Source organism: Hemiscyllium ocellatum, chromosome 10 (genome assembly GCF_020745735.1).
Source record: "Hemiscyllium ocellatum isolate sHemOce1 chromosome 10, sHemOce1.pat.X.cur, whole genome shotgun sequence".
Lineage (NCBI taxonomy): Eukaryota > Metazoa > Chordata > Chondrichthyes > Orectolobiformes > Hemiscylliidae > Hemiscyllium > Hemiscyllium ocellatum.
In genome coordinates this window covers 66,261,697-66,275,504 of record NC_083410.1, presented here as the reverse complement: position 1 = coordinate 66,275,504, position 13,808 = coordinate 66,261,697, and the positions used below count along the sequence as shown (strand labels likewise).

Here is a 13,808-nt window from a genome sequence, read left to right as displayed (position 1 = left end):
TTGTTGGCATTAAAAGGTAAACCTTTGAAATTGAAATTAATTGATCCATAATAAAGTAGCTAGAAGGATTGGTAACATTTAAAGAAGAATCAGTTACACGCTGAAAAGATATTTTTGTTGGGAAGAAGATAAGGAAAAACAAGTGTATCTACCGGCATGAGTGAGGTAGAAGGAGAGATCTCAAAGTGAGCCTCCTACAATCTGATTGGCCTAACATGGAAATATTGGAGCAGTTTGACACTTTGTCTCATATTTAGAGAAAGGACAGCAGGAGGATCTTGGAAGGCTACTTGGAAGACTATTCCTGTCTACAGGAATAGTGCCAGAAGACTGGAAGATAGCAAATGTTGTGCCCTTGTTCAAGAAGGGGTGTAGAGACAACCCTGGAAATTATAAACCTGTGAGCCTTACTTCAGTTGTGGGTAAAGTGTTGGAAAGGATTAATAGAGATAGGATTTATAATAATCTAGAAAGGAATTAGTTGATTAGGGATATTCAACACAGTTTTGTGAAGAGTAGCTCGTGCTTCACAAACCTTATTGAATTCTTTGAGAAGGTAACCAAACAGATGGATGAGGGTAAAGCGGTGTTGTGGTGTATATGGATTTCAGTAAGGCGTTTGATGAAGCTCGCCATGATGGGCTATTGCACAAAATATGGAGTGATGGCATTGAGGGTGGTTTAGCAGTTTGGATCAGAAATTGGCTAGCTGAAAGTGGTTGTTGGGAAATATTCATCCTGAAGTTCAGTTACTAGTGGTGTACCGCAAGAATCTGTTTTGGGTCCACTGTTGTTTCTCATTTTTATAAATGACCTGCATGAGGGTATAGAAGGATGGGTTAGTAAGTTTACGGATGACAGTAAGGTCAGTGGAGTTGTGGATAGTGACGAAGGATGTTTGTAGATTACAGAGAGACATAGATAAGCTGCAGAGCTGGGCTGAGAGGTGGCAAATGGAGTTTAATGCGGAAAAGTGTGAGGCGAGTCACTTTTTGGAAGGAGCAACAGGAATGCAGAGTACTGGGCTAATGATAAGATGCTTGGTAGTGTAGATGACCAGAGAGATCTCTGTATCCATGTAAAAGATCCCTGAAAGTTGGAACCCAGATTGATAGGATTGTTACGAAGGCATACAGTGTATTAGCTTTTATTGGTAGGGGGACTGAGTTTCAGAACCATGAGGTCATGCTGCAGCTGTACAAAACTCTGATGCGGCCACACTCGGAGTATTGCATACAGTTCTGGTCCTTGCATTACAGGAAGGATGTGGAAGCTTTGGAAAGGGTTCAGAGGAGATTTATTAGGATGTTGCCTGGTATGGAGGGAAGGTCTTATAAGGAAAGGCTGAGGGACTTGAGGTTGTTTTCGTTACAGAGAAGAAGGTTAAGAGGTGACTTAATTGAGGCATATAAGATAATCAGAGGGTTAGATAGGTTGGACAGTGAGAGCAGTTTTCCTCAGATGGTGATGGCTTGCATGAGGGAACATAGCTTTAAATTGGGGGTTGATAGATATAGGACAGATGTCAGAGATAGGTTCTTTACTCAATGAGTAGTAAGAGCATGGAACACACTGCCTGCAACAGTAGTAGACTCGCCAACTTTAAGGGCATTTATTGGATAGGCATATGGATGAGAATGGAATAGTGTAGGTTAGATGGGTTTTAGATTGATTCCATTGTTTGGCACGATATCGAGGGCCAAAGGGCCTGTACTGCACTGTAATGTTCTATTACTAAGGGGGTATAAGATAATCTCTAGAGATACACCTGTGTACATTACATCAGCTAGATAGGAGGTGTATGTAGAAGAATCAGGACTGTGAAGGCAACATCATTACTGGTCGAGCCCAAGAAAACGTCAAGTGGAAAAACCGAGATTCGGTACGTGCCTCACATCACGTGTATTCGTGCAATGGAATCTTATAGGGATCTAAGTGACCTGGGCTTTGATGACATCTGGAGCAGAATTATACAACACATCCAGCACAGCCCCTATCAATGTTGGGAACGTCTCGTTCCATTTTTTATGCTTTTCACAAACTGTGATGTGGCAAGACTGTTGCTTGGACAGCAGTGAGAAGCCTGTTGATGTCATTATAGATTATTAAACGCCTCACTAACAGCCCAACTACCCTTACTAATATGCAGCCTCCCTTCTAATCAAACTTATTAAACATCAGGAATACACAACGAGGGAACCAAGACAAGTACCTGGCAGATTCAGCTTGCCACTTCAGCTGCAAACAGCCTCTATGTCGGAAACTAAATGCCAAAATTTCAGGATATGCTGCATGGGCCCCAGCCCCATTAACCTGATATCCTTGGACATTGGCATTCGATATGTGCCAGTCTCTAAGAACCCCTATGGCACTTCACCAATTCACTTACAGGTTGCTTCTGCACTTCATTGCTGCACCCCAGGCTGTCCTGGCAATGATCAGTGTAATGTCTGTGTGCTCAGGGACTGAACCAGATCGCATCTCTTGGCTCTTCACACAGTCTCCCTATACTCACTCACTCAGAGCCTAACTCTAAGCATCTATGCCTTGCATTGCCTTTTTGTGCTTCACCCTCTCCGCTAGAGATACTAGGCTCATATTATTTCTGTCTTGTCTTGCCATTTAGCACAGACACAGAATCCAGAATCTTGACATAGTTGACAGCAGTCCTCAGTAAAGTCAAAGGAGGGAGCCTTCACACAGACATTCCCTGCTCAGTAAGTCAAGGGCACAGTAAATCCAATATCGGTCCAGCCCCTACTTGGGTAGTCAGTCAGAATCTTCTCCTTTTAAGGGTGAGAAGCCCAATGTCAGACAGTACACCATTTGTTTTGACTCTGTCTACCCTATTATGGATAGTTTGCCTCCTGCAGTTAGAGAGAGGCAGATATTAGGGAGATGAAAGTGGGTGACACAGCTATTACTGTTGTAGGCAGTGCAGAGGGCATGCAGGGTTGGTGATATTCGGGGTTTTGGGGCAGGTGTTGACAGCAAGTCAGGGAAGATGTTCCAGGCAATAGTGAGAATGAAAGAGCATGAGTCTTGGTGGGTGGTGGTTACAGTGGCAGAGCGTATGAGTGTGAAGTATTGGAGAGCAAATAATGGAGCTGGCAGAAGACAATGACCTTCTTCCCAAAGTGTTGGGCATTCCTACAGATGCTTTAACCAGGTGACACTTCGGATCAGGCTGGCACAGTCTGGTATCATGGGGGTTGGTCAAGGGGGAGGAAGCAATCCCACATCGACATGACCTCCAGATCGCTGCCCACCAAACAGATGTCAGTTCTCACATCCAGGAAAAATATCAGGAACTGTACAGAACAGCTCGGACTGACAGCACTTGTCTGGGTCACAATGGACTTTTGAAGGTGGCACAGTACAGTGGATGTCAGTGAGGTCTGGGATATTTGCTGAGTGGTGAGTTGTTCCTTGTACAGCACTTGATAAGATATGGGTGACATCAGACTTGAGAGACACCATAGGCATGTGGTGGATTTTTAATGAGGCAAGTTTGGTCAAACAGCATGAAAGAACCCTTGAGGTCTCTTAGTGACAAAACCTCAACCAAAACTTGACACAACTCAGACTTATCCACACAAATTAAGATTCAGTCTATCCTATAAGAAGGAAAACACCTTATGGAGATGTAGGGACTAAATATGTTTGTTGATGGTTTAAATGAAACTTACTGGAATTACGCTAATGAAATTCTGTAGAATTTGAGAGCATTGGTAAAGATGGACTGCCATCCCAGTAGAAGCTGAAGAGAAGCTGCCAATGACGTCCAAGGGCATGAGACCCAGAATTCCTGAAGAGAGGAATTTTGGAGCAATATTCTGCAAGTGACCACAAGATTCTTGAACTCAAATTTATAATGCTGTCAAGGAAATTTATTCTTTTTGCAGGTACCAATGGAGCACGTGACAGTTTCATTGAAATCTACAATAGGTCACTAACTAAGAAGCCACCAGGGGTCAGTCTTCACCTGCACAGCCACAGAAGCAGGCATTGCAGCTCTGATGGCATTCAGAGAGACCGGGTGACATCGCCTCGCAGCCTCAGGGACCTCGGTTTGATTCCAACTTTGTGTAACTGTGTGAAGTCTTGCATGTTCTCCCCATGTCTATGTTGGTTTCCTCTGGGTGCTCCAGTTTCCTCCCACATCCAAAGATCTGTAGTTTAGGTGGGTTGGCTATGCTATTTTGTCCCATAATGTTCAAGGATGTGCAGGAAAGGTGTGTTAGCCAATAGAAATGTGAGATTACAGTGATGGCGCGGGGGGGTGGTGGTTGAGTTTGGGCAGGATCCTGTTCAGAGGGTTGGTCCAGATTTGATGGGGCAAATGGTCTCTTTTTGGACTCACTGATTCTATGAGAAAGTGAACAGTAAAGGGCAGAATGCTTGTCAGAGCCCAGTGGTATGATACTCGCAGCTGTTTCTTAAAGTTTCCATAATTTGGCAGCTACTATTAAACCAGTCATCATCATGAGTACAGAGCTAATTGGGATGGCCACAGGTGGAGTTCAGAACAGTCACATATGCTCAGCTTTCCCATCAGAGGACCAGATCACTGGGAAGTGGGAGCTAACACTAGACCTTCCCAAGGAACAAGCTGTTTGGATGCTGCCAAGAGTAAACTGTCTTGCAGACTGGACTGTCTCTGTCCTGTGATCCCTTCATGGAGCATCAGCAGCCTACCCCCACTTTGTGAGCTCTATCGCCTTCTCTTAAATCCATTTAGAATCATAGAGTCATAGAAATGTACAGCACGGAAACAGACCCCTCAGTCCAACTCGTCCATGCCGACCAGATATCCCAACCTAATCTAGTCTCATTTGCCAGCACTTGGCCCATATCCCTCTAAACCCTTCCTATTCGGATATCCATCCAGATGTCTTTTAAATGTCGCAATTGTACCAGCCTCCATAACTTCTTCTGGCAGCTCATTCCACATACGCACCATCCTCTGTGTGAAAAAGTTACCCCTTAGGTCCCTTGCATATCTTTCCCCTCTCACCCTAAACCACTAGTTCTGGTCTCCCACATTCCAGTGAAAAGACCTTGTCTATTTATCCCATTCTTGCCCCTCATGATTTTATAAACCTCTATAAGGTCACCCCTCAGCCTCCGATGCTCCAGGGAAAACAGCCCCAGCCTATTCAACCTATCCCTATAGCTCAAATCCTCCAACCATGGCAACATCCTTGTAAATCTTTATTGAACCCTTTCAAATTTCACAACATCCTTTAAGAGAAATGTTACATTGATTGGCAGCTCTCGGAGGCGGAGTGTATGTCCTGTGAAAAGTCTGGCAGGATATTGCTCCATGGAAGTGGGAACCCTGTTGGCAGTCAGTGAACAGTCCTAGGTAGAACTTAACTTCATGAGGCACACACAAATAGCCACATTGGGGTTGCCACCTGATTTCCAGCTAGGGGACAAGAAGTCCACCTCAGCAGTTAAAGTCTGACCTGTACTTCCTGTTAATAGAAGAAAGAATGACCAATAAAGCTAGTTTAATTGATCTCTGAAAGCCTGTGCTTCAGATCTTAAGTAATTTAGTATTTCTTCCAGTTCACTGTATAATTTAGTCACGGATTGTCAGCCTCGTTGGATCCAGACGAATCACCTTAACTATTCTGAAAGACTACTTTTGCTGATATCTCTCTGTAGTAAACTATATCACCTTTCTCAAGGGCAGTTAGGATTGGCAATAAATCCTGCCATAGCCAGCAGCACCCACATTCTGGGACAAAATAAGAAAAAAAATTCATGGTAAATCATTTTTATCAAACTTGGAACTTTTGAGTGTCTGTGTCACAGATGTAAAACCATCATATTGGATCTATTCGGTGCCACAAATTCAAAAGTTTTCACCTCAAAAAAAATTTAGACTTATCTAGTACATATGGCTGCCCATTGTCGGCCTGTATTCAGAACACAATTATATTCTGTACTTCTACCAGAGTACAATAAGCAACTGTAGAAAGCTTATCCATTTTGGTAGAGCAGTGATCGTTTGCGTTGGGCCTGTTCTGACACGAAAGTTACACTGAATATATTAGGGCCAAAGATCCTTGGAAACACCACTGTTTAAAGTCTGGTTTATCTGCTCCAAGAAAATTCTGGAAAGTGAACAGTAAGAGAAATAAACTACATTATAGAACACCTCTGTGTTGCTCCCAGATATCTCCCCAAGCTTCTGATCATCTGTCATGTTACATCTATAAGTAGCTCCCAAGCTGACCTCTCCATCCCTGGCTTCATGCAGTGTTCTAAAAGAATGTCCAATTCTTCAACCATTTCATCAAACCTCTTAACAGTGGGGACAAACTGAAAGCAGATTGACATAATACTCGTCAGCACAGAAAATAAGTTCAGCTTTGTCAAGTAGCATGACCTGTTATAAAACAAAGAACTGGAGAAATTAGATGTCCTAAACAAAAACAAAATTGCTGGAGAAACTCAGCAGATCTGGCAGCAACTGTGGAGCGAAAGTAGAATTTTGAGTCCATTCATCCTTCTTTGGAATGGAGAATGGTCACTGAACTTGAATCATTAACTCTGCTTTCTCTCCTCAGATGCTATCAGACTTGCTGAGTTTCTCCAGAAATGTTAGTTTTTGTTTCAGTATGATCTGTTGATTTTTTTCCTCTCAATTATGTTGAGACACCAGAAATTGGAAATATTAACATTCGACAAAGTATCTCACAAGAGGTTAAGTTATACGATAGGAGCCCATGATATTGGAGGTAGTATATTGGTATGGTTACAGAATTGGCAAATAGGCAGGAAATAGAGAGTGGGGATAAGAGTTTGTTTTTCAGATTAGCGACTTGTGATCCTTGAGATTCCACAGGAATCAATCTTAGCACCACAGCTTTCACAATATATATTAATGACATGGAGGAAGGACGTGAATATACTATGGCCAAATTTGCAAATGCTGCAAAATAGAAACGAAGAATGCTCCACCTGGAGCTTGTCTGCTCCACCTGTTTTTCTTCTCCTTTTCTTCTATTTATCTTCCTCTGTTTTGTTTTGCTTTTTTTTCCTCTTTGATCCCCGGTCTCCTCTGATGTGGTGGCCTCCTTGCTTGATGTGGCATCTCCCGGCCTCCTGCAGTGGCTTTTCGGTGTGTTGTGACAACCTCCTGATCTGGTGCTGTGGCCTTGTCTTGTGGGGTCCTCCCCAGCGTGGTGCGGTGACCCCCCAGCCTGACTCAGCAGCCTTCTGCAACAGCGTCCCGGCGTGGCGAACTTACAACTCTTTGCAGTAGCCTCCTGGCGTGGCATATCATTGGGGCAGTGTGGAGCCAGGGCCTAGTGTGGACTGGAAACTAGGTGCCAGTGTGATCTGCTCTACTGAATTTTTATTTATGTAGTGCTGGACATTTTATTTCTGTATTGTCTAAATTTTGTAACTAAAGCTGCACCGAGGTACTTTTGTATCTGAGTCAACACTGTAAATGCTGACGCATAAACCTTTTCATTATACTCATTCGATATATGTGACAATGAAGGCTATTGTATTCTATTCTATTCAATTCCAACATGTGGAAAGGCAGATTGCGAGAGGAATAGAAACATCTTGCTAAAAAGATATCAATAGCTTAAGTGAGTGTACAAAAAGTTGGCAAATGGAATATAATGTGGGAAAATTGTGAAGTGAGAACAAAACAATTGAATATTATTTAAATGGAGAAAAAAATCCAGAAAGCTGCAATGCAGGTGCAGCGGGTACCAGGAAGGATCATGGAATGTCGGCTCTTATTCCAAAGAATTTGGAGTATAAGGCTAGGGAAATCTTACTGCAGCTGTACATGGTGCTAGTGAGACCACATCTGGAGGACTGTGAGCAATTTTGGTCCCCTTCTTTAAGGGAAGATACCATTTCATTTGAGGCTATTCAGAGAAGGTTCAATAGGATGATTTCTATTATGAAGAGATTGTCTTGGGAGCAGAGATTAAACAGGTTGGAACTCTACTCACTGGAGTTTAGAAAAATGAAAAATGATCTCATTGAAACTTATAGGATTCTTAAGGGGCTTGAAGGGTAAATGCTGTGTGGCCATTTTCCCTCATGGGACAGTCCGAGACCAGAGAGCATATTCTCAGAATAACTGAGCACCAATTTCCTATGAAGTTTAAAGGTCTTTGGAACACCTTGCCACACTGAGCAGTGGGGCAAAGTCCTTATGTATATTTAAGGCTGAAATAGATAGATCAGTCGGAGAATCCAGGGTTATGGGGAAAAGGCAGGAAAGTGGACATGATTAATGTTGGATTAACCATTATCCTACTGAATGACGGAGCAGGCTCAAGGGGCCAAATGGTCTACATCTGGACCTATTTCTTATGGTCTTAAAACATCAAGAACCTTTGGGTTCAACTCGGAGTTATTGATTGGTTCAATCCATGAATTTGATGTTTGTGTTATTAGCTGTGTCTACAATGTTTGAAGGAGAAGGAAATGTGAGGTTCTTGCATGCAATGGTCTAATCTCAGCATGGGAGAACTCAGTAGAAAAATAATTGACTTGCAAGATAAATAACTCACACATGCAAAGAGTGATGTTCCTTTCAGTGACATACCGTATATGAAGCAAAGAGGAAACAGCAACAATGGGTTGAACACTGCTTGTTTTGAAGAAGGGGGACTGTTATGATAAACCAAGTGGCTTGCTTACTGCCTTCCTTTTTACTACTGACTTTTCTCCCATATTATATATTGGGTGAGTAAGGCATCAGGCCTTAAGGGCCTTATTCTACCTCCACTACTATAACACATGGAGCAGGGGAAGGTAGAGGCAAGCAGAGCAGTCCAGCTGTTTTCACTGTATTAACTCTGTCAGTGAGGCATTTGTAAGGCTCCAGAAGAATATCAAGGCAACCGACATAAGATAGTTGGTGACCTTCAGAAGTGGAAATTATAGCAGATGATCTGATAGGTGGATGCTGAGACTCAATGGAAGAAGCTATTGATGACAACAATTAAAATCTAATGCAACTGCTTGACAGAGCTCACCAGATATGCCCAAAGTTAAACAAGAAAAAAATTACAATTAAAGAGGCACAAAGTCCAACAACTGAAGGTGTAAAGGCAGTGCAACGATTTGGTGAATTCCTCAACAATTTGGCAAATATCTTGCCCAATTTGTAAACACCAACTCTCAGCCAAGGGTGTACAATGGTATTGGGGCACAGAACAAGAAGGAGCATTCATTAAAACCAAGCAACTAGTGATGATAATACCAGTGCTGAAATAAATGTTGAAGTCACCTTGCAGTGCTTCACAATTAAGCAACCCTACTGCAGAAAAGATAACCAGTGTATTTGCATCCAGGGTATTAACACACAACAACATTTTGCCCAGCTTGAGAAAGTGTGTGCCTGGCCATTATTTTGCTTGTGAAGATTTTCATTAATACCTGCTTAGAAAAGTGACAGTCAAGTCCAGCCACCAGCTACTTCAAAGCATTTCCCTGAAACCATTGCTATCTTCTCCAAAGCATCAGCTAAAGAATGTTACTCCTTATCAAGATACTATCTGGATGTGACAGACAAGCAAGGGAAGCAGTTATATATTGCAGGCATGTTATCAAGCAGCATTCCAAATGAAGAATGTGGAGGGTGCTGTGACAGAGTGGGAAATCTTCCAGATTCAATGTGAAGCAGCAGCTTGGCATGCTGCAAAAATCATCAATCCAGAAGAGCTTTGAATATAATAGACCTGGACCTTGCTCAAGTCAAACAAACTATCCCACAAGATACAGATCTCTCATGTTGGAAGGATGGCCAGAGAGCATGAATGACACACATGTTGCTATAAAAACATATTGGTCATACAGAGATTGACAGCTGAAGATGTCATATTGGACACAGGAAATTGATTCATTATCCCAAAGTAGTGGAGAAAGGCATGTTAATGTGCATCCATGCAAATCACCAGAAAATTGAATCAAAACTGAGGGGCAGGCAAGAGATGTGCTGTACTGGGTAAACATGAGCAATGAAACCAATGACCATGTCAGTGCTTGAGAATGAGTACCGAGTATACAACATCCCAAAGAGATCATGGATGAAGCTAAAAATCACACAACACCAGGTTATAGTCCAACAGATTTAATTGGAAGTACACTAGCTTTCGCATTGTGTGATTTTTAACTTTGTACAGCCCAGTCCAACACCGGCATCTCCAAATCATGGATGAAGCTGGGAGTAGACTGCTTTACACTCGCAGAAACTGATTACCTTATCACAGTCGGCTATTATTCTGACAAGTCGAGGTGGACCATCTGAATTTAACATTTGCCACTGAGATTGTCGAATGCCTGAAAGCACAGTTCTTGGAGCTTGAAAATCTCACATTGACATTAGGTTCTGCATCGTTGTGATGGCAATGACTTAAAAAGTGTTGAATGCGGGACAAGTATCCAACACCTTTGAAACCTCTGAGGGGGCATGGCAGTGGGAAACATCACCTCATTGTGTGTCACGTGAGTATGAAGATGAACTTTACACTGCATTGAAAGGAGGAATAGTTGATGTGAACCTGGGATGGGAAGGGGTTTAGAGCACAGTAGTCACTCCTTATTTATGCAGTAAGTATAAATTCTCAATTCCTTGCTATCCTGCCAGCAGTGGAGAGGATGGCAGACAATTCTACCTCTTATCCAGAGATAAATTAAACCGCTTAAGTGGCCATTAATTGCCTCTTTCTGCTGTCATTGGCATTCCACCAGCTCTTGGAAGCTGCCATGTAAATTCTGGTGGATGTTGGTGGATGGACCTTTCTTGGAATCTTTAGACCTATGCAAGAACTCCCAGTGGCAATGAGAAGGTACTGTATCATCATTCCTGGTGTCCTCCTCTTCCAGGTGCAGTCCCAGCAATAGCCACTGCTGCTGGTGGCACTGTGGACCTCCAATTGTCCAAACAGCTCCTCAGGACAGCTGACTAGCTTTGACTGAAACAATTGCTGAGTGGCAACCAACCAGCCAGCTGCCAGCTGTAAAACGTGACCATGGGTTCAGTAAATCAGTAAAGTTTACTTCCCCTGCTCCACTCTGCTTTCGGGTCTGTTCATGGGAACCCCCCCCCCCCCAATCACTTCAACAAAGTTCAGCCTGATGTCACCCCTAGTCCAAGTGACAACTCCAATCTTTTTTCCATAACCTTTGCATTTCATCCAAGCTCTGGTTCTCTGGTTTGCTCAATTACAAGGCCCCCAAATCCTTCTAGACTTTTTCACCCCACCCTCTCAGTTCTAGACTCTGCCCCCTGTCCCCTCTAGCTCCTTCTTAGGCCAACTCTCCCCATTTTCTCCCAGCCAAGATCCTTGCTGTCCTGATCACAGTGTCCAGTATTTAATCCTAACAAATCAAAATTAAAAGAGCAAACCTGACGCAAGTGCAATGAACAAAAACTATGGCACTACCAGCACTTTTTAATCAGTGAAGTGTCCATTGCAAAGGCCTCTTCAGGCAGTTTCTGTACTATCAATGACACCAAGTTTTCATTGGCTCTGATCATACCTTTCTGTCACAGGCAGTGTGTAACACATAGAGAGAACAGCAACTTTCTGATGGTTGCTAACTTGTCAAATGGAATATTTGATAATTCTATGATGGGATGTAAGTTTGCACTTTCAGGTTTCCCCTATTGAGTTTCACATCAAGAGCTGCAAATTATGAAGTGATGATATTAGTTAAATACTATCGCCTATGTTGTTTTCTCCCACCTCACCCAAACAAAAATAGAACTGCGAAAGCATGGAGTCAGACAGAGACTTTGTCCTCCGGATCACTGGGGACATGACGTTGTAAGCAGAATAAGGAAAAGAAATTAAAATTGAAATTATAAGCTAAAAACGGTCATTCTTTATTGTAATGACCACTTGTGTGTTCTGAAGGCAGTTAATTAAATTCCACTGGTCAAGGTTTGATCACAAAGGAAGATGCTATTGGTCCTTGTAAAATAGTGAAATGTGGAAGTCCTGTGCCATTGCAAATGACAGGATTAGAGGGACACATGTATCATTAGCACTTTGAATCTAGTAATACAAGGTAACAACAATGACTGCAGATGCTGGAAACCAGATTCTGGATTAGTGGTGCTGGAAGAGCACAGCAGTTCGGGCAGCATCCAATGAGCAGCGAAATCGACGTTTCAGGCAAAAGCCCTTCATCAGGAATAAAGGCAGACCATGCTTCAGGCTCTCTGCCTTTATTCCTGATGAAGGACTTTTGCCTGAAATGTCGATTTTGCTGCTCCTCGGATGCTGCCTGAACTGCTGTGTTCTTCCAGCACCACTAATCCAAAATCTAGTAATACAAGCCAGCTTTACTATTAGATAAATAAGTCCCGTGTTTTTCTGATAGTCACCACCAGTTCGTTGTCACTGGAGGGCAGTAGATAATCCTATTTTCCCAAGCCATTGTAATTCAGCCTTTTGACACTACACTGCATCCTGTCATGGCCAAATGCGCGTAGAATGCAGACGACGTCTGAGATACAATACACAACTCCAGAATCAAAGGCACAATTGTAACACCTTTTACGAAACTGTATGCTGAATTTGCTTTGTTCAATGGATGGAGCAGTCTACAGAATGAAAAGGAACATGCTTTCTTGAAAAAGTGTCTGAATGCCAATCTTCTATCTAGAGTCACTATGTCACCAGCAACTTTATTAAAGAATTCTAATAACAATATAAAATGTCCTGTTCCATCAAAATGAGAGATTAACAACTAAATGTTAAACTTGAAACATTTAATGATTTAAAAGCTGTTGTCTGAGAATTGTTATTGTGTTAATGTTCAGCATATGAAAATCAACCAATGCAGCAGCAATTCCTGAGGCTCACGCTGTACCATTCTTTTTTGAGTGATTTGAAATTATAGGTGTTATGTAAATGCAGGTGAACAATTTAAGAAGTTTATTGAAAACTCAAGATTTAAAGCCTACTCTTAAAGGTATTCAAATTATATCTGACATGTCATGTAACTGTAATAAGTGTATTTTCAACAATAGTTTTAAAATAATTTTAAAAGCGATAAGGAAGTGAAGGTTGCCAGAAAGTGAACAATAGCTTTATTTTCTAAAATAGTGGGGGCATACACTTTGCATAAATGACTTAAGAAAAGTCCAACAACATCACCAAATCTTTGCTTCCCTTTTTCTTGTAAGAAGCCGAGTTGTTTTGCACCCAGTAATTGCTGCTTATTATGGCATACAATGAAAAGAAGGCAGAGAAGGACTACAAACGGTTTTATAGGCTTGTCAGCAGGGATCTTTTAGTACAAATTGCTGGATAAATGAAGCAGCCTGTTGTTTCCTCAGTTAAAACAGTGAGTTATGTCAAAGGAGGAGAGGTGGAGCAGCATCAGCAGGCAGTGTTAAGGTTACCTGCTGGGTCCTAATTGGTGGCCAGTGTTGTTAATGGCTTCCTGTGGCTGAATGTTTACATGTCATTTGCTCGGTGCTTTGTATCTCAGCTTCTAGAACTACTGACAAGTTCTTCAATCTGTCTTTTTTTAGAATACTTCGAGGCAGATATTTGGTCAGCAGTCAGAATGCGCCCAGCTCTGCCATGAAATTAAATACCTCAAGTCCATTCCAAAGTCACATTTTTACATGGTATGAATGATGTATCTTTTGTTTCAGTGTCTTTTGTATCAGAATTAAAGGTCCAGCTCTCCGAAAACTAGTGCTTCCAATTAAACCTGTTGGACTACAACCTGATGATGTGTGATTTTTAACTTTGTTTTGTACCACCTCACTAAAAGAAAATTGCTATTCAAATGCC

The 13,808-nt window shown here is 42.1% G+C and overlaps 1 protein-coding gene across 1 annotated transcript in view; it reads left to right on the top strand.

The window, feature by feature from the left end:
- Positions 1-13,808, top strand: part of si:ch211-130h14.4 (uncharacterized) — a 158,613-nt gene that overhangs the window by 40,569 nt on the left and 104,236 nt on the right. The window contains exon 5 of the mRNA XM_060831130.1: positions 13,541-13,639. Coding sequence (XP_060687113.1) covers positions 13,541-13,639 — 99 coding nt within the window. The remainder of the gene's footprint in view (positions 1-13,540; positions 13,640-13,808) is intronic.